General features: G+C 38.8%; 1 protein-coding gene across 1 annotated transcript in view; it reads left to right on the top strand.

The window, feature by feature from the left end:
• LOC126267487 (beta-mannosidase-like) overlaps window positions 1-22,646 on the top strand; it is a 309,954-nt gene that overhangs the window by 136,633 nt on the left and 150,675 nt on the right. Inside the window, exon 6 of the mRNA XM_049972771.1 lies at window positions 3,434-3,596. Within this exon, the coding sequence (XP_049828728.1) occupies window positions 3,434-3,596 (163 nt within the window). The remainder of the gene's footprint in view (window positions 1-3,433; window positions 3,597-22,646) is intronic.

The raw sequence follows: 22,646 nt of genomic DNA, 5'->3' as shown, positions 1-22,646 counted from the left end.
TTTAATCTCTTTTAAATCTATAACCTGGTTCGTAACTAAGTCACACTGCTTAATAATTTTAGAATGTAACTCAGCTGTGAAAATCAAAATTGCAGTTTCTTTTTTGGATATTTTATTATTAATTCCTAGTTTTTCCTGACTTGAGCCAATAATGTGTTGACCTATTCTGATGTAACTTGACATTTGTTTCAGCAATAGCCTGCTCATTCCAAACACTCTGGGTGCCTATTTGAGCATTTAAAACCAATTTTCCCCCAATTTTATCATTTGTCTTATCTAGATTAGCATTTAAATCAGCACTTCAGTTGTATATTTTTGTATTTAATTTCCTTATATCTGTTTTTAAGTCAGCATTAGTGCTATGTGAAACTTTAAGATCTTTCAAATGCACTTTCATTCTGCGAGTCAGCACTAGCATACAACTAAGCAATAATAAGTTTTCAATTACTCTTCTCCAACAAACACTGTTAAAAACAAAATTTTCTGATATCAAATTGTACTTCCACTACACCTATCATACAGTCCCACTCAACAAAAAAATAAATAAAATTTAATTTGCCTTCATATATTAAAAACAAAGATTCCAAGACTTACCAAGTGGGAAAGTGCCGGTAGACGGGCACAATAAAATAACACACAAACACACACACAAAATTTCTAGCTTTTTCAACCAACGGTTGCTTCTTCAGGAAAGAGGGAAAGACGAAAGGATGTGGGTTTTAAGGGAGAGGGTAAGGAGTCAGATGTCTGCTTGTGTCTCTATATGTATGGATGGATATGTGTGTGTGTGTGCGCGAGTATATACCTATCCTTTTTTCCCCTTAAGGTAAGTCTTTCCGCTCCCGGGATTGGAATGACTCCTTACCCTCTCCCTTAAAACCCACATCCTTTCATCTTTCCCTCTCCTTCCCTCTTTCCTGACGAAGCAACCATTGGTTGCGAAAGCTAGAAATTTTGTGTGTGTGTTATTTTATTGTGCCTGTCTACTGGCGCTTTCCCGCTTGGTAAGTCTTGGAATCTTTGTTTTCAATATATTTTTCCCATGTGGAAGTTTCTTTCTATTTTATTTAATTTGCCTTCAGTACAACATACTGAAGTTGGTTACATAACTTGCTGTATCAAGATGCCGATGACAAGCCTGGTCACTGCACTCAGTGAGAGTGGGTAGTTGCAGGCTGATGAGCAACTGCCATTGATACTGCTAATGCTTCATCATTTCTAGGAATGTGATGAATACAGTCATCACCCTTAGTAGTTGTTGGTCAGCTATTTTCCATCTTGTGAACTTAATAATCTTCTGTGAAGTACCTTTCACCAATAACTTTGATTGTTACATATTAACAAAATTATTTATTCTTAAATGTTTGACTTTCCACATATGATTTATCTAGACACTTCTTCTTAATGTTCTGCTGTTTACCTAGTTATCATTGATAACTTCCCAAAACCTTCAATTTATATTTCTGCTTCTTCTTAATTATTCCCAGCTTCCAGATATTGTTAACATTCTTTATCAATTTGATACAGTTCCATCATGAATGTTCCATGTACAACCACCAGGACACAAAAACGTAATGTTCCCTTACATTCCTTGCCTTCAATAAGATTATTTTTTGCTTTATTGATTTGCATAATAGCTGTAATTATATCTTGTCCATAACTGTGCAAATCTTTCAGACTTCATTTCTTGTCAGACTTGAATAATGCCTGAAGTAATAACATAGCATTAAATAAATAAATTAATAACATAACATTAAATTAAATTAAATAAAAACAAAGAGTTTCTTCAAAAACGTTATCTGTATATTTTCCCATAACCATACATTAAATTCTTATACAAGAAATTTCTTAATACAGAAATAATCACATATCTATATCTCTCTAGGCCTGACAAATGAGTGAAATGAATCAAATTTTAGAATCTTCTGTATCTTCGTATATCATTTCCAGCAATATTATGCACTAGATACAATGATGTGTCGAATGTGCACAAATGCCCATGCAGATACATGTCATGGAGTTACTGCAAGACACATGGTATCCCTCAGTGTACTTGTCACATGCAAAATTACAGAAGAAAACTGCATGAGACATGAGCTCTTATTCATAAATGAAAATGGTTTATATAAACTCGCTGCAGTCAAAACTCAATAAAATATAAACAATTCAGATGGGTGGTGTGAATCAGATAGTTCACTTTTTGTTCCTTGATGTCCTGGAATTCTCCACAAGAACAAAATTTGGATGTATAACCATTTCAGTGGCCTAAATGAACTGAGTTAAAGGTATGCCTTTATACTTTTCATAGCATTTTATTATTCATAGTGTCTCGGGTGGTCTGTTGCAAACATCATATCAGCAATAAAGAAGATTTGAGTTTTTAATCCATTGAGTGTGCTAAATGATTTGAGTAAAAGATACACCTTTATACTTTTCATAACATTTTATTACTCAAAGCAACATAGGTGGTCCATCACAAACATCAGACACAACTCCCAAACCAATATACATTTTCAAACAATTCCTTGATTATTAGTATTGTAATTTTTAGAGATTAAAATTGAAAATAATAAACTCAGGTTAATTTGACACACATACAGAAGTGTTGCAATTGCTCTTATTTGTTTCATGCATAAAATTTGGCCAGAAATAAATGTTATCACTTGGATTTACATGGAATAAGCAGAACATACAATGGTTTCAATAACTTCATTAATTACTCAGTGACAAAATTAAGTGCAATGTTCCTACCATATGTTATATATTCTTATGGTTATAGCCTTTTATCAGTATTAGTATAGTTCCATCCTTTACACAGAAAGTATCCTTCAATAATTTGTTTAGATGTATTCGGTTTCATTATTTCTCAAAGTCTCATAATTTATTTATGTACATAAATTATGCAGATGAATAATATCAGTACATATGTTAATTCTGTGTTTTTTTCGGACAAACAAAAATGAGTACCATGGTACAACATGATTTCACTATTTGCTAACTGGAACAGACTGTGATAATTTCAAATGTTCCTACCAATTGACTTTGTTCTATAGGTTTGATATGTTGGTATTTCATAATCATTTACAAATTATGTTAATCACAAAGTAGAGATTACTGGTTCTGACATCATAACTATTTGGTTAATTGAAACCTGGGTTATCACTTGGCCTTAGTAAACTGTGAGTTGTTGTACTGGACTGTGTGTGTGTGTGTGTGTGTGTGTGTGTGTGTGTGTGTGTGTGTGTGTATTTCTTTCTATTTTTAATTGCAATTTTGTTGTTTTTATCTTGTTGCCTTTTATAGAAAGCACACTCTCTTTACATACTCTTAGCACGTAAATGAGATATTTTAATTTCTTGATATTAATTCCATGAACTCAAAAACAAAACATACTTTGTGCTCAACTTGTTTTATCACTGTATTAATTTTACAGGATGAGGTGCTGAATTGGTGGCCCAATAGCATGGGTAAACAGTATCAATATCGGACATATGCTGAATGTATGGATGAGGATGGATTATACACCATAGAAAAATATATTGGTTATAGGAGAATTAATATAGTTCAAGTACCTGTGGCAGAAGATGCAGACAAAGGTCAGTAAAAATTTCAACAAGTAAACTGATGACCAAAACAAGTAAATATCTAGTTTTTACTGTAAAATTTCTATTTGAATGTGCTATCATCTGATTCTGGCTAACATGACATTTCCATTGATTCTTTAACATGCTAACACATGTTCGTGTGTTATAGGCTCACTGTAAAATGACAGGCTAATCATTCAGTAGCACACAGCAGTTTATATTACAAGGTCATTAGCAATCAATGACTTCTCTGAAACAATTAAGGGAACCACATGTTAAGAAAATGTTTTTATTTAGTGTAAAAATTCTAAAGTTTAAAAAAAGTATTAGAAGTTTGTTGCAAGGAAAATATGAGTGCCAAGGTTCTGGCAACTTCACTTGTATAGGTTTAACATTGCAGCAGAAGGAAGCTGGATGCAGCAGACCATTAATAAGAATCTCACAAACTGGTCAAGATATGACTTGACTAGAAACAGTAAAGGTTATTTTACTTTTTAGCGGTTAGGGAAGTTCTGTATGTCAACAGTTGCAGGATAAACTTGCCCATTAGTTGATTGGGATCAGACAACAGTCTGGTCCATAATGACCTGGATAAGCACAAATATTTGTTTTATTGAGCTTCAGCAGCAGCAGCAGCAGCAGGGACAACTCTAAATGAACAAGATTAGATTATAATAGAGTAGTACTTGTTCCATAGATCATGAATACGACACTTTGTAATAATGTAGAATGTGTCAGGTTAATAAAAGGTGTCCATCCAAGACATTACATTACACAAAATATTACATGACACTTAATATTTTTAATCTTTTTTCCTTTTCTTTTTTGTTGGGGGGGGGGGGGGGGAGGGGAAATTACCCACTTACTACATCCAAAAATTCATCTAATGATACATGAACAAACCCATCAGATGAGCAGATGAGTCAACTAGACATTAGCAACTTTGAGTGGGCCTCTCATCAGTTTTGTACCAGTTGCTGATGTTGTTGAGGTACTCAAGGATAGTCAAAATGTTAATGGGAGGAGCAAAATAGATTATTTGTTATTATCATTTTTATTTGATTATGAATTCCATTGATTTTATTAGCATTATAGTTGCTAGAATATGGAATAAGTCAATGTTCTTATAATATTTACAGATACAAATGAATTTTAAAATTTTTATAATAATGAACATAGAAGAGCACAATATGGTAGACTCATGATAGTATTCATATCAGTTAATGGCACACCATAATACATAAAAATAAATGAAGCACATAATACAACAAGACATCAGAATTAGCCCACTGCCTGACAAAAAAAAAGTGAAGTACGCAGAACGATTCGAGGAAACGGAACTTAACTTCTTGGGTTGAGAGGTGATGTGATGTAATTTCCATGATTATAAAATTAAGTCAGGTTTAGAAGGAACTGGACAATATCAGTATGATGTTGACACCCTCTGTCCTGTATGCATCCAGTTGGGAAAAAGTCATAAAGCCATTGTATCCTCTCTGGGGATGAGATAGCCCAAAAATTCTGTAATTGGTCCTTGATATCATCAATAACGGCACTGGGACAGAGCTGATGTCCAACCTCATCCTACACATGTTCTACAATGTACAGATTTTTTCTCGATCCAGGAATACCTAACATCAGACAGGCAGTTTACAGAGATGTGTGGGCAAGCATTGTCCTGCTGTAAAATGGTACCACAATATTATCATAAGAGAGGTAACACATGAGAACACAAGGCATACCATTGTGCTGTCAGAGTTCTCTCAGTCACTATCAGCCATGACCTGAAGTCACACCCCATGGGTGCTCATGTCATGACACATAGAGTAACAGTGCTGTGCTCTCCAAGCCTTTGGAAGAATGGGACATTTTCCCCATTTGCCACTGCACTCATCAATAGTGGTCATCTCAGATAGCGCAGAACAACGATTCATCCCTGAACATAACTTGATGCCATTCATTGGCAGTTATGCTTTGCAGTCATGACTTCACACTAAATGCAGCTGTTTGTGGGTTTGTGTACTTGTGTTAATGGCAACCTACACATGGGAAGGTAATTCCTTAGCCAGGCTGCTGACTAGTCTCTGACCAGTTGTGTAAGATAACATAGAATGTCACAGGGAGTTTATTATTTGTTCTTGGATGGCAGGCCCAGATCTGAAGGCTCATGATCTGCTTTGTGTATAATACAACAATGCTTCTGTGATCAGTCAGCATCTGACATTGTTTGCTTCCCTTGTATACCCTTCCCAGCCTTGTAACAATGTTAAACATGAGCAACATCAATGTGCTCTGGTGACCATTCTGCCTGGCACTGAGAACTGCAACTCTAATCATTGATTTACCTTTCAATGGTGTATACATATAAAAAGTTACATTGAGATATGATGATTCTTTCTGTGTACTACTCTTTATTGTTGGCCAGTCTATTTAGCACACACTATGAAACATTCCTATCAGTAATTTCTTAACACTATAAAACTAATATTATAACTTTTATAACAAAAAAGAATCCAAACTGATGTGACTTCTCGTAACACGAAAGCCGCAAGAAGCTATCTCTGGACGATCCGTGGTGAACCTTACGGAGAAATCGTTTGACGATGCGACGATGTCAGTGCTTGCGAAAGGTTTAAACTTCGCCCCTACTCCTGTTTCACTGCCTTTAACGGATTTCATCAGTTCCATTGAGGAAGCTATTAGACGTCTCCCTGCGGATAATGCAGACGAAATTCGATGTGAATCTTGCCGAACGTTGTTGAAATGTGCGCCACAATGGAGTAACATCTCGCCAGCTGAAAGGGCTGCTCTCCGCAGCCTCAGAGAAGATACTAGCACAGTCGTACTGCCTGCGGATAAGGGTAACGCCACAGTTCTTCTGACAAGGGAAGCCTACAACGAGAAGATATATTGTCAGCTAAATGATTCCACGTACCGCAGAATTGAAAAGGACCCAACAAGCCGAATATCAAGGAAAACTGCTACCCTTTTGAACGACTGTTCTCTACCTGAACAAATTATCAAGAGATTGAGACCACACAATGCAGTACCACCAAGGCTCTACGGTCTTCCCAAGAGAATGGCTACACTTCACGCCAAATAAGAAAGGCCATGCGCAACTGTCATAACAAGAAGCAGTGCACTGAGGACGCTGATGACGACTTTAAATCAACTGCGTTTCTTCCATACGCCGGGAATGTGTCGTCGAAAATAGGCCGATTACTGAAGAAGAATAAAATCAAGGTTATCTTCCGTCCACCAGCAAAGAACCGGGCCCTGGTTGGATCCGTTAAAGACGATTTACAACTGAAGAAAGCAGGCGTCTACAAAATTCCCTGTGAATGTGGCTCTGCATATATTGGCCAGACGACAAGAACTGTCCATGAACGATGTACAGAACATGAAAGATACATCCGTCTGCGGCAACCGTCAAAATCGGCAGTAGCACAGCACTGTATTTCATTGGGACATTCAATGGAATACAATGGAACAAAAATGTTAGCTCCGGTTTCCGGATTTTGGGATTCCGTAATCAAGGAATCAGTGGAAATACGTCTTGCCGATAATCTTATAAATCGTGACAACGGCTTTCAACTGGATAAAACTTGGAATCCTGTTATTAAAATTATACATTCACAGTGGAATAGACAGCGTCATTCGATACTCAATGACTAGATGATCTTTTACTTTCACCACCGAGGGCAGCACGTACAACTCGGCTATGCCGCGCATGTCAACACGTGCGCGAGAATCGGTATAAATACCGCGACTGCACCTGGGCTCTTCAGTAGTTGTGTACTCACCTGATGATGGCCGGACGTCTCTGGGCCGAAATATCGTGGCAGAATGTCGACGGGATCCGGCTGCATACCCGGAAATTATTAGAAGAATCCAAACTGATGTTTGAACTGATGACATATTCCAGTTATACAGTAAAATTACATACACACACAATTATTTATGCTACAAATTATTGAGTGGAATGAGTTTTGTTACTGATATTATTTCAATTTGCTCTTGTATTTTGGTGTCTCGGGATCAAGACTTTCGGTTTCAATAGGTACACTATTTAGCACTTTCACACCTGAATAATTTACTAATTTCCACATAAGTGTGAAGTTTGCCTGGTTACTATGGTAGTCTTGTTTTGACCTTTTATCATCCCATTATATGCATTATTACTTTTTAAAAGACAATGGTTTTTATTATCAAAATGTACAAGGGAGAAGAGGAGTCATTGTAAACATTTGTAGTTTCCATTATAACCAGGAATAACACAATAACTATGTCACCATTCTATATTTTATTTACACAACACTGATACAAATAATTCTGTTACCAAGTGCCAAGTTGTAGATGAACACTTTATGGAAAATTATGTTAATTGATGGTAGTTATACCAATGTCCAGGAAGTGCAAGTGGAAGACAGTATTCCAGTGGAATCACAAGTTCTTTGATATACTACACCTAATGAAACTTGAAGTCCAAGTTGCAGTATAGCATTTGGATTACAAAGTTCTGAGCACAGCCCAATTAACATTGAACAGCAGGTTCATCACAGTCCTCCTGATTTGTGGAGTAGAACATAGCACAATGAGAACTAACTTGTAGGTGTCCAAAGTGGCGTTAAATAGGGTTCCAGAGTTAATAAAGCTGTTGGATGGACCTGATTTATTTTCTGGGTGGTTAATCACTGAGTGGTGTGGGTGGCCAATCACTGTGGGTTGGAATACATACAACAAGGTGGCCAGCAATGTTAGCAGTGGGCAGCACATGGAGCAGTACGGCCACTGATGCGTTTCTTGGCCTCTTGTAATGGAGCAGAATGCTGCTGTGTGCAGAGCTTTAGTAGTGCTGTAAATGAACACCACATCGATGGGGTCCTCCTCCGATTACTCAGCAATGTTAGTGACTTGAGGTGACCTCGGCAGCAGATCAGGTGGTGCAGGAGCAGCCAGTAGCATGTCTTCATCTTCATCTAGAATTACTCGTGGTTGGTGACATCTCATAGTCCAGGAAGGGCAGCCTCTGGAGTTGGGCAACACCTGGGGTAATTTGCTCTTGTTGGGGTGTGGTGTTGGTCAGCTGGCTGTGGGTAAAAGCCATGAATAAGTCTCATGTTACACTGTCTGGGGACGACGTTTATTGGCATGTTACAAAAACACTCGGTCTGGAAGCTACACCCAGAAAACATTCCAGCCCTGGTGCTGGATGATTGTTTCTGGAATCCAGGCTGGTTGCTGGCCAGATCCTTTCACCCACACCAGGGTACTAGTGCAGAATCTGGAAGCAGGAAATGCTGGTGTTGGCCATGGCATCAGCATGAGCAGGCTCAAGAGTCTGGGGCTGCTGTCCATGGAAAATTTCCACAGAACTTTTGTCTCCAATGGGTGTGGACCTGTAACTGCTCAGAAAAGAAGTCAGTGATGGATCAGTGGAGTGATCCAGGAGGTATTTCTTCATTTGAACTTTTGGAAGTTCTGTCCATCCTCTCGGCTTTTCCATTAGATTGTGGATGGAAGGGGGTGTTGGAATATGGCAAATGTGGTGCTGGGCACAGAAATCATGAAAATCCTTGAACAGAATTGTGGACCATTGTCAGTTATGAGCATTTTCAACAGACCTTCAGTCACAACAATTTTTCTAAGGCTGTGACGGTGTTGGTGGTTGATGTGGCACTGATGCAGGCAATGTGTGGAAATCAGGTGTAAGCATCAGCCACTATCAAGAACGTGATGTTTAACTCTGGCCCGTCATAATCATTGTGTACCTGCTCCCACAGGGGGGCACATGGTGGGAAAAGTGAATGTCGTGGGGCTGCCAGCTGGCTTTGACAGGATGGACATGTTTGGGTAAGTAATTCAATTTCTTGGTTCATGCCCAGCCAGTAAGTGAACCTGTGAGCCAGGAGCTTAGTTTGGGATATCCACAGTGACATTGGTGCCATAGTTGCAGGCTGTGCCAACGTAAACAACAAGGAATGACTACTCAAGGATCTCTCTCATCAGAAATGAGCAGAATTACTCCATCAATTAACATGAGCTGATGGTGGGCATTAAAGAACTGATAGAATGTCACTGGAAGCCTTGAGACGTTGTCGTTGAGGCCACACATGAAGTATGTAACTCCGAACTTGTCAGATTAGTTTATCATTAGCAGTTGCAAATATGACCCTGGAGCTGGTAATGGGAAAAGAATCTATGGTGACTTCTGCTTCTTAATCGATTAGAAAACACAGAATTTCTTCTTTCTTGAACTCTGGATCAGGTCCCCATGGTAGGCGGGAGAGGGCATCTGCATTGGCATGCCAAGTCATGTTGTGAAAGTGAATCTCATAATGGTAGCACACCAAAAATAAAGCCCAGTGTGGTGAGCAGTGCTGTCTGGAATCTTTGCTGCTGGGTTCTATAGGGAGATCAGTTGCTTATGGTCCGTGATGAGGTGAAACTTGGTGCCATAAACAAAAACTGGGAATGTCTTCAATTCAAAGACAATGGCCAGCTCTTGTGTTTCTATCTGGGAGTACCTGTGTCAGGTGTCAGTCAATTTTTTTGATCCATAGGCCACAATGTGCTCAGGGCCATCTGCCTCCCTGTCTGCCAGGACAGCTCCAATGCCTGTAGCAGATGATCTTTGTAGGATCAAAACATGTGAGACACGGGGCTGTCAACAACTGGGCTTTCAATCTGTGGAAGGTGAGCTTGTAAGCTAGTGTCCACTGGAAAGGCACCCCTTTTTTGCAAAACTGGGACAAGGGGCAGTTTCTGTTGCTACTGTGGGTAAGAACTTTCAATTATATGAAATGTTCCCCAGAAAGGAATGAAGTTGCTTAAGCATTGTTGGTCAGGGAACTTTGATTATGGCTTCGACTTGTTTATCCCAAGGATGAATGCCTGACCTGGAAATTATGTGGCCAAGATACTCAATATCAGACTGGAAAAAGCAATATTTTTCTTTTCTGTGTTTTAGGCTGGCCTCCCTTAAGAAGATGAATAAAGGTTTCAGATTGCAAAGGTGTTCCTCTGTGGCTCTTTCTGTTACAATGATGTCATCTAAATAGTTAATTCATCCATGCACTTTGAGTACTAATTGCTCCAAAAAATGTTGAAAAATGGTGGGGGCACTTGCTATACCAAACATTAGGCATTTCATACAATAAAGTCTGTGTGATAGTTAAGTGTAAGAAACTTTCGAGGTTCTGCATCTAGGGGAAGTTGGAGATAAGCATCCACTAGGTCTATTTTAGAGAAGAAGTTCCCATCTTTTAATTTTGATCGCAATTCTCCCTGCTTCAGAATAAGATATGTCTCAATTTCTGATTAGGTGTTGACAGTTACTTTAAAATCACCACACAGGCAGATCTCCCCCAACAGCGTTCGCTATGTGACTAATGGGGTAGCCCTTTGAGTAGAAGGAATAGGTTCTAGAACTCCAATTGCAGTTAGGTAATCAAATTCTTTCTTTACTTGGTCTCTGGGAGCAAAGGAATGACACGGGCTTGAAAGTACCAAGGCTGTCATTATGTTTCAGTGCAATGTGTGCCTCAAAATCCTTTTGGGGTGCCAAGTTCTGGGGTGAACAGCTCCTTATAATCCCGGCAAATTGTCTCTAGGTCTGAGTACAGAACACCTTCTGATACCAAATTACAGAGTCGTCCATGGAAAATCCACATTTCTGAAAAGAGTCAAGTCCAAACAAGTTCTCAGAAGAATCACTGTTAACGATTAAGAAGATAATGTGGCAGGTGACATTATGATATGTCATTGCCAGTTTGACTTGACCACATACTGGAATGGTATGTTTATTGTATGCCATCAAACATCTCTCTGTTTCTTGCAAGGGTGAGCTCTAAGTGTCAAATAGGTACTGTAATTCAGAATGCTTATGGCTGCACCTGTGTCTACTTGTAATTCAACTGGTTTCTCTGCTATTTGCATTTCTACAAAAAGCTTATTGGAGGTCTCTTGTGGTCTATAGCAGCTACCAGATTAACATCCATCTGTTAGGCAGGAGACTGTCATGCCTGACAGTGCTTACAACATACAGAAGCTAAATGGCCATTGGCAAAAGAGTTTTAGCAATAGGCCCATCTGTCAGGGAAGTCACCACATTAATATTTTTTAAAACAATCCAGACATGACAGCATTCATTTTGGTACCCAAGGCTGGTTTGATTGTCAGTGGAGGATGTTTTTGTTTAATGGTACGGTGTCCCACCTTTACATTCGCTACATCCAAATCGCCATGAGTGTGGCCATTAGCCATTGGCTGCTGGCTCAGATGTGTTTACATTAATGACTGCTATGTTAATCCATGACTCCAGTTTCTTGGCTGCTCCTTGGGTCACTGTGAAGCTGTATGCTAAGTCCAGAACTTTGTCTAATACGGGTCTTCGAGTTGAAGTACCTTGTGCTGGAAATCCCTGTCTGGAGTACCCTGTATGATCATGTCCTGAATCATTTCTTCTGAATAGGACTCCTTACTTTTAGTGGTAACAAAATAACATTTTCACCATAAACCTTGCAACTCTGTGGCCATTCTCAATGAGTCTGGTTTGGCTGTTTCTTGCCTTGGTATAATGCTACCTGGGAGGAAATAACATGGGTATGCCACTGGTAATATTTAGTCAACAATGAACGAATATTTGAAAAGGTGAGAGCTAAATGCTTAGATAAGGGGCCAATTTGCACAGTAGCTGGTAAATCTCAGGTTTTGACCAAGATAAAAACAAAGACCAAGTGATGCTGGCATCAGTTGCCCTGATGCGTGCAAATGCTCCAATAATCTTGATTCATAGGCTTCTCAATTCTCTAGAGCCTCATCAAAGGAAGGAAAATCCAGCCTTGCTCTGTTTCTTGCATCTGCAGTAAGCTTTGAAGAAGTGGTTGGAGAATACTCAGTAGGAACTTTTCATCCTGCTGATGAATAAGTTGCATGAGGAAGGCTTCCAGTGTAGATGGTTGCTGGCTCACCTCCATTTTTATTGTGTTATAACCAAGAATAACACAATAAATATTTCACCGTTCTATGGTTTACTGGCACAAAACTGATACAAATAATTCTGTTACCAAGTGCCAAGTTGTAGATGAACTCTTTAAGCAAAATTATGCAAATTGATGGTGGTTATACCATTGTCCAGGAAGTGCAAGTGAAAGGCAGATTTCTGGCAGAATCACAAGTCCATGGACATACTAAGCCTAGTGAACACTGAAGTCCAAATTCCAGTATAGCATTCAGATTCTAAGTCCTGAGTACAACCAAATCAACATTGAACAGCAGGACCACCACAGCATAGCACTCCCAAGTTGTAGAGTAGAATGTAGCACAGTGAGAACTGGCTTGTGGACATCTGTGGCAGTGTTAAATAACACTCCATAGTAAATAAAGCCAGCAGCTGGGGTTGCTGTATTTTCTGTTTTCTGGACAGTCAATCATTGAGTGTTATGAGAGACCAGTAATTGTGGTTTGAAGCGAGCTTGCACGAGGGGCAGGCTGCGATGTTAGCAGTGGGCTGTGCATGGAGAAGTGTGGCCAATGATGCATTTCTCAGTCTCACATAATGGAGCATGTCACTGCTCAGTGCAGAGCTTGAATAGTAGTGGATACCACAATTTCCAGAACAGATTTGCACAAGAATGTCTTGTGTCAACATCACTCATAAAGCAATGTTCTCTTGTCATCCACTTTTTGTTATTCATCAGGGGCTGATTATCCTAAAAGATGATGCCATAAGACAACAACACATGGAAACATCCAAAGAAAACATCTCCAATGGCATGCTGTGCATGAAGATGATTCAGTTATGCATAAGGGAAAAGTTGCAGAGTGAACTCTTTTTGCCAGATCAAGGATATGGTAGACCAATCTATGTTGCTATAAGCTATACACTCAAAAATGTAGAATAGTCCAACTGCTGTATTTGTCATTTGTCATCTATTTACATATGGTGAAGAAAAATTCAAAAACATTCTTGCCATCAAAATAGTCCAATTGCTGTATTTGTCATACGCACACACATAGGTTGAAGAAAAATTCATGCCATCGGACTTTGCCGTGCAGTTCCTCACGTACTGTTGTTGTTGTGGTCTTCAGTCCTGAGACTGGTTTGATGCAGCTCTCCATGCTACTCTATCCTGTGGAAGCTTCTTCATCTCCCAGTACGTACTGCAACTTACATCCTTCTGAATCTGTTTAGTGTATTCATCTCCTGGTCGCCCTCTATGATTTTTACCCTCCACGCTGACCTTCAATGCTAAATTTGTGATCCCTTGATGCCTCAGAACATGTCCTGCTAACTGGTCCCTTCTTCTCGTCAAGTTTTGCCACAAACTCCTCTTCTCCCCAATCCTATTCAATACCTCCTCATTAGTTATGTGATCTACCCATCTAATCTTCAGAATTCTTCTGTAGCACCACATTTCAAAAGCTTCTATTCTCTTCTTGTCCAAACTATTTATCGTCCATGTTTCACTTCCATACATGGCTACACTCCATACAAATACTATCAGAAACGACTTGCTGGCACTTAAATCTGCACTCGATCTGAACAAATTTCTCTTCTTCAGAAACGCTTTCCTTGCCCTTGCCAGTCTACATTTTATATCCTCTCTACTTTGACCATCATCAGTTATTTTGCTCCCCAAATAGCAAAACTCCTTTACTATGTTAAGTGTCTCATTTCCTAATCTAATTCCCTCAGCATCACTGGACTTAATTTGACCACATTCCATTATCCTCGTTTTGCTTTTGTTTATGTTCATCTTATATCCTACTTTCAAGACACTGTCCATTCTGTTCAGCTGCTCTTCCAAGTCCTTTGCTGTCTCTGACAGAATTACAATGTCAAAGGCAAACCACAAAGTTATTAATTCTTCTCCATGGATTGTAATACCTACTCCAAATTTTTCTTTTGTTTCCTTTACTGCTTACTCAATATACAGATTGAATAGCATCGGGTAGAGGCTACAACCCTGTCTCACTCCCTTCCCAACTGCTGCTTCCCTTTCATGCCCCTCAACTCTTATAACTGCCATCTAGTTTCTGTACAAATTGTAAATAGCCTTTCGCTCACTGTATTTTACCCCTGCCACTTTCAGAATTTGAAAGAGTGTATTCCAGTCAACAGCTTTCTCTAAGTCTACAAACGCTAGAAACGTAGGTTTGCCTTTCCTTAATCTTTCTCCTTAGATAAGTCATAGGGTCAGTATGGCCTCAGGGTTCCAACATTTCAACGGAATCAAAACTGGTCTTCCCCAAGGTTGGCTTCTACCAGTTTTTCCATTCATCTGTATAGAACTCACGTTAGTATTTTGCAGCTGTGACTTATTAAACTGATAGTTAGATAATTTTCACATCTGTCAACACCTGCTTTCTTTGGGATTGGAAGTATTATATTCTTCTTGAAGTCTGAGGGTATTTCACCTGTCTCATACATCTTGCTCACCAGATGATAGAGTTTTGTCAGGACTGGCTCTCCCAAGGCCGTCAGTAGTTCCCATGGAATGTTGTCTACTACTCCCGGGGCCTTGTTTCGACTCAGGTCTTTCAGTGCTCTGTCAAACTCTTCTTCATATATCCCATTTCATCTTCATCTACATCCTCTTCCATTTCCATAATATTGTCCTCAAGTGCATTACCCTTGTATAGACCCTCTATATACCCCTTCCACCTTTCTGCTTTCTCTCTTTGCTTAGAACCGGGTTTCCATCTGAGCTCTTGATGTTCATACAAGTGGCTCTCTTTTCTCAAAAGGTCTCTTTAATTTTCCTGTAGGCAGTATCTATCTTGCCCCTAGTGAGATAAGCCTCTACATTCTTACATTTGTCCTCTAGCCATCCCTGCTTAGCCATTTTGCACTTCCTGTTGATCTCATTTTTGAGACGTTTGTATTCCTTTTTGCTTGCTTCACTTACTGCGTTTTTATATTTTCTCCTTTCATCAATTAAATTCAATATTTCTTCTGTTACCCAAGGATTTCTACTAGCCCTGGCTTTTTATCTACTTGATCCTCTGCTGCCTTCACTACTTCATCCCTCAGAGCTACCCACTCTTCTTCTACTGTATTTCTTTCCCCCATTCCTGTCAATTGTTCCCTTATGCTCTCCCTGAAACTCTGTACAACCTCTGGTTTAGTCAGTTTATCCAGGTCCCATCTCCTTTAATTCCCACCTTTTTGCAGTTTCTTCAGTTTTAATCTACAGTTCATAACCAATACATTGTGGTCAGAGTCCGCATCTGCCCCTGGAAATGTCTCACGACTTAAAACCTGGTTCCTAAATTTCTGCCTTACCATATAATCTATCTGATACCTTCTAGTATCTCCAGTATTCTTCCATGTATACAACCTTCTTTTATGATTCTTGAACCAAGTGTTGGTTATGATTAAGTTATGCTCTGTGCAAAATTCTGCCAGACGGCTTCCTCTTTCATTTCTCTCTCCCAATCCATATTCCCCACTATGTTTCCCTCTCTCCCTTTTCCTACTCTCGAATTCCAGTCACCCATGACTATTAAATTTTCGTCTCCCTTCACTACCTGAATAATTTCTTTTATCTCATCATACATTTCTTCAATTTCTTCATCATCTGCAGAGCTAGTTGGTATATAAACTTGTACTACTGTGGTAGGCATGGGCTTTGTATCTATCTTGTCCACAGTAATGCATTCACTATGCTGTTTGTAGTAGCTTACCCACACTCCTTTTTTTTTTTTTTTTTTTTTTTTTTTTTTTTTTTTTTTTTCATTATTTAACCTACTCCCGCATTACCCCTATTTCATTTTGTATATCTAACTCTGTATTCACCTGACCAAAAGTCTTGTTCCTCCTGCCACCGAACTTCACTAATTCTCACTATATCTAGCTTTAACCTATCCATTTCCCTTTTTAAATTTTCTAACCTACCTGCCCAATTAAGGGATCTGACCTTCCACACTCCATAGAACGCCAGTTTCCTTTCTTCTGAGAACGACGTCCTCTTGAGTAGTCTCCGCCCGGAGATCCAAATGGGGGACTATTTTACCTCCAGAATATTTTACCCAAGAGGATGCCATCATCATTTAACCATACAGTAAAGCTGCACCCCCTCAGGAAAAATTACAGCTGTAGTTTCCCTTTGCTTTCAGCCATTCGCAGTACCAGCACAGTAAGCCCGTTTTGGTCAGTGTTACAAGGCCAGATCAGTCAATCATCCAGACTGTTGCCCCTGCAACTACTGAAAAGGCTGCTGCCCCTCTTCAGGAACCACACGTTTGTCTGGCCTCTCAACAGTTACCCCTCCGTTGTGGTTGCACCTATGGTATGGCCATCTGTATCACTGAGGCATGCAAGCCTCCCCACCAACGACAAGGTCCATAGCTCATGGGGGTCCTCACATACTAGTAATACAGAAATTCTCTCACAAAATTTCATCGTGTGCATATTTGTGGCAGTAAATGGATGTTAAAGATTGGCAATCTGTCAACATTATAATCATGTATGGTAGCTATCTCTGTCTGTATAATAAGAGCAGTGATGTGGTTGGCATGCAGGAGGTTGAGGGTTCGATTCTGGGTTGAGGCCTATTTGTTTTTACTTCCCAATTTCATTCTCCTATGCAAGACTGTAGTTTACACTTTTTCTTAAGCTGCACATGTTCAACATTTACATAGTACAGTGTTCTGTAGCAGGCAACATAACAAAAATGTGGTCAGACAAGTCATAAATAGACAGTTGAAACAAATGACCTGTCAGATGGCAGAATATCAACAAAAACAATATCAATTTTGATATGCTAAGGATGATTGCACAATTAAATAACTCAGTGTCTGCTAGTCATTTATACTACATGCATTACACCTGCTCAGATGTAACACATTAGCAACCAGTGACAATAATAATTTCCATATTAATGACCACATGACATTGTCCTCAGAGCAGGTGGTCAAAGTGACACCCTACACACCCAAATGTTGTGAATCCTGCTGGATCATACAGCTCTGGACTCTTCGCAACATGGCTGTAACCACAAACACTATAGAAGTATGAGCATGTGCTACCAGTTTTTCCACCTGTGTCAGCTGAGTAGAATACACATGCTCCTTCAACTGTACCCACTGGAAGAAGTCCAGGGATTTAGGTCGGGTGAATGCAGAGGCCATAAAACTGGATCCATTTCTCCTGAACCATTTCTCTGGAAATGTTCTAGCTGTCGCACATTAATTGCAAAGTATGGAGGAGCACCTTCATATTGGAACCAAAATCTCTGTGAAACATGAAATAGGACATTTTCCAGTGTATCAGGCAAATAGTTTGAGAGGAATGAATGATAACTTCATGCAGTCAGCTGGTCAGGCAACAAGTAGGGACTCAAACTCCTGTCTCCCAATATTCTGGGCCAGATGTTGATGCCAAAGTGACATTGATATCCACAGTTGGAGATGACACTAATTATGGGCTTTGTGCTTATTGAAGACACCCTCATGAGTGAATGCTGCTTTGTCTGACCATATTAGAGTGTTTATGAAGCTGTCAATGGATTCCTGCTGTTGTTGAAACTATTCACAGAATTGTAGCTGCAGACAGCAATATGCAGAATGCAATTGTTGTGTTAAAGAATAATGATAGGTGTTCAACCCAAGCACATGCAACATATCAACAATCATGCATTGCAAAGCATGCAGCTGCATTGCTACACTACATGTACTCTGCTAGGGTTGTTGCTGTATGAGCTCCTGAACAGCTTTCTCAGTAGCTGGAGTATGATGAGTCCATTGATGACCTCTGTTGTCCATTGGTGGAAGGAGAGAATCTGTTTCTCAAAGATAAAGCTCCATAGAATGAAATGCAATTTTATCTGGATGACATTGACAAGATACCTAGCAGCATATTTATGTGTGGTAACACCAGCCCAATTATCAAGTATACTGAGGATCAGAAGCACATCCTCATATCCATTGTTTGTGTATGCCATACAACTGCAATGCTGTTTTGGAATAAAACAAGAAGAAAATACAATAAGGGTGTGTTAGCAACCAATACCTGTCTGGTGAACAGCGCATACAGTATAAACATATCATTAGTCACACTGGGCTGTACCACCTACATTACATTACATTTGTCGTTTTCCATGGATCCCTTGGCGAGGAGTCTCTGGAACATGGAAAGAGATGGAAAGAGTAAATTTTTTTTTTTTTTTTGCCCCCCCCCCCCCTCAGATACATGGATATTGTGCAATTCTAATGCAGACACAGTTCTGAGCTACAATCATTGTGAAGATATTCATCGATGGAGTAGAAGGAGTTGGCCAACAGGAAGTTCTTTAATTCACTCTGAAACTGATCTTTATCACTTACAAGACCTTTGATATGCTCTGGTAAGTTATTGAATATATGAGTACCAATGTATTTGAAAAAATGGCTCTGAGCACTATGGGACTCAACTGCTGTGGTCATTAGTCCCTTAGAACTTAGAACTACTTAAACCTAACTAACCTAAGGACATCACACACATCCATGCCCGAGGCAGAATTCGAACCTGTGACCGTAGCAGTCGCACGGTTCCGGACTGCGCGCCTAGAACTGCGAGACCACCATGGCCGGCCATGTATTTGACTCCTAACATGCATCACCTTTATTACAGTTTTTCTTCTGTATGATTCATCCCAACACTGCTAACTGAGAAATGTTCATTTTTCAATTAATCTGTTTCCCTAATGGTAATGGATATGGTGTTCCCACATTTCCATCAATGATAATAATAATAATAATAATAATAATAACAGTGATGTTAGGTTATGACCATATCTTGTTCAATGTCATCCAGATAAAAGTGTGTTTCATTGTCTGGAGCTTCATCTTTCGGAGGCAGGTTCTTACTAAACAGTGTGCACTTATCAGACACAATGTTGAATGGCATATTTATTGGTTCCCTGGTGAAAATACATACAAATCATTACTGAGTTTGGAAATTATGTGCAAAGCACAAAGCACAAAGTGATGTAATGCCCTAATGAAATCCAATGGACCTGAACGTGTAAAGAATAAGAGTTGGAACTAATTGATGGGACCATTGAGGGAGTGTACACAGAAAAATGTTTGGAGGCTAGTAGATGCAGTGGTGTGAAATAGTTTGCATCCATGACATGCAAAAGGCTTCTTTAAATGCTGATCAGTGAAGATGATTGTATTTTCATTTCTGTGTTCATGATAAGTAAGTGTTAATATTTTGTAGAAGACCCACTGTAATCACAGTATGATGAATAAGATGCCAGACATGATACCACGCAGACTACATTTAGCAAATAAAAACAAATATGTCTCAACTTAGAAGTGAGCTTTCAACCTCCTGCATGCTAACCTGAAATGCTATCCACTGCTACAAATGGACAACTACTCCTATATGATTACAGAGGTAGTTACCATATATGAGATTACAGTGTTGCCAGATTGAGAATCATTAATGCCCATTTACTGCTGGAAATATGTACAGGAAGAATTTTGTGAGAGACTTTTTTGTATTGGTAGAATGTGAGGAATCATGCTGTAAAGTCCAAGTGCATGAATTTTCTTCACCCTGTATATATATTCTTGTTATTTCTGTTTCACCTGAACTCTTTACATTCAGAGACAGAATATCATCAAATAGGCTATTAGAAAAGCCTTCCAAGATTTTTCCACTGCTTTATCCCATAGGAGAGAAGTATCACCTGGAAAGAGGGGGAACTTTCTCATTTCTGTGGAACAGTGGGAAGTAATTTGTAAATCTAGGAACAACTGAATTGATAGCTGAAAATATAAGAGGGAACTCTTTCTCCCATAGTAAAATTTCTATTTTTGTATCTGTGGGAGTAAGTCTTCGTTGAATACAACATTGAAACAGAGTGTTTTAACCCTGTAACTGTGGGTGATTTTCCAATTTTTGCATACAAAATCTTGGGCATTTTTATTCAATAATGACATTAGCTCTAAGGATATAATTATAGGAATGTAACAAGAAAAATGAAAACTTACTTTAGAGTTGATTTTTGATTAATTTCTAATGTAAATAACATGGGAAACCTGAAAATTGCATTCAGTGTTACAAAAGCAGAATAAACTTATTGATAATTTTATTGAGTGTTGTAGGCTATATCTTAAAACTATGTTCCACACAGAAGCTCAGGAATATGACTAAAAAACTGCTGCTATGAGAAGGTGTATTTGTAAGCATCTGAAAGATGTGACTTATGCTACTTTTGATGGGCAAATAGTGACCTCTGATGTTCCAGAGCAACTGAAAAAGATTTGATGAAAAAACAGCAGCCTACAATGTTCCAGAGCTACAGAAAAGAATTCAACAGGAAAATCAAAACTTCTGATATGCAAACCAAGCAGAAATTACATCCAATGTAATAATCACAGGCCTTACAAATTTGTCTGGGTATTGCTGGACCCACATGTCTTCATTGCCCACAGCTGGAGGGTTAAAGGGGATGAGGCAAATGAATCTTACACAGAAAAAATGTTTTAAAAGGCTTGCCATAATGCTTCAGAATATTAGAGAACTGAAACAAAATAACAGAAGCATATTTTATTGGAAAGATAGAAGAAAGGAGTCGTTATATGTATTAAAACTAACAGGAAATTCAAATCTATTGAAACCCACACTTTCTGCTTATATCAACAACTGAAAGCATGTGCTAGCAACCAAAATAAATTTCCACTCTGCACTAGAGTTGATTTGAAACTTCCTGGAAGAGTAAAAGTGTTTGCCAGACTTTGACTATTACTAGCAAGTGCTCTATTAACTGAGGTATTCAAGCATGCCTACAATCCACTCCGACAGCTTTACTTCTGTTAGTATCTCTCTCCAAACTTCTCATAAGCTTTCCTCTATACCTTTCAGGACTAGCACTCCTGAAAGAAATGATATAGCAGAAAAATGCCTTCTTCACAGCTTACGGTATTGTGTGTAGAATTAGCTTTCACTCTGCAGTGGAGTGTGTGCTGATTTCAAACTTCCTGGCGGAGTAAAGCTGTGTGTTACACTGAGACTCAGCCAGGGAACCACTAGGCGTGAGGTCCTGGTGGAAGTAAAGCTATGACAGTCAGTGGTGATTTGTGTTTGGATAGCTCAGCTAGTAGAGCACTTGCCCCGAAAAGGCTAATATCTCAGGTCTGAGTCCCAATCTGGTACAAACATTCCAGGAAATTTCAAGAGCTAGTGAATTGCTGTTTCTGGAAAACAGATTTATAATTATTATAGTATGTACCTCTCCACTTGGAAATTATCTAGCATTTACTGAACAATCTGAGTCATTATTCCTCCACCTGGTGGAGAAAAGAAAGCAATTATGATGATTTGTGAAATTTTTAATATTAATTTTCTGTAAGATTCAAATAAAAGAAACTACTTGGAAAAGTTATTTAGCACCTGTAACAAGAGTTCTTTAATTGATTTTCACTCTGGTATTGATTAAACAACATATAATCATTTATTTAAATGTTTACTATTTTGTAAATGGCCTATGACCATGATTTAGAACTTGCCATACTTAACAACTTGCCTCATCATAGTGAAGTAATGTCATGGAAAGCAAATGTAAGAGATTAATGAACAGATAACAGAAATTGTTGGTGCTACTTTATGAAATGGTTCCAAGTGTAATGTGTATAATTTGACACATACCAATTTCAATTTTAATGTGTAAATAGATGATTTTCTATTTACCTTCAATAATAATTGCATTTTCAAGACAACAATGAAGTATGTCACTTACAAGACACAAAAGGCTTCAGATTAAAAAGGAATCACATATCATGTGTAAGAAAGAAGAAATTGTGTGAAATGTATAATCCTAGAAAGAAGTAGAACTGTTTTCATATTAAATGAAGTATTGTGTTCTCTTTAGGAAAGTGACTAAAAAATTGAAAAAGGAACTCTGAATAATGGGTGAAATGCAAATAATAAAATTAATTCTTTATTGGGAATAGTTCAAGAGATAACAGAAAATTATTTACAAAATGTGAGGCAGTAATACATTACCTGATTCTGTGATGCACAACACTCTGCATGTGTGGTTGCCATTGGAATTTGATGAGCATCTC

The sequence above is a fragment of the Schistocerca gregaria genome, chromosome 4, assembly GCF_023897955.1.
Source record: "Schistocerca gregaria isolate iqSchGreg1 chromosome 4, iqSchGreg1.2, whole genome shotgun sequence".
Taxonomy (NCBI): Eukaryota; Metazoa; Arthropoda; class Insecta; order Orthoptera; family Acrididae; genus Schistocerca; species Schistocerca gregaria.
The sequence above is the reverse complement of the archived record's forward strand: the minus strand, read 5'-3'. Positions and strand labels throughout refer to the sequence as shown.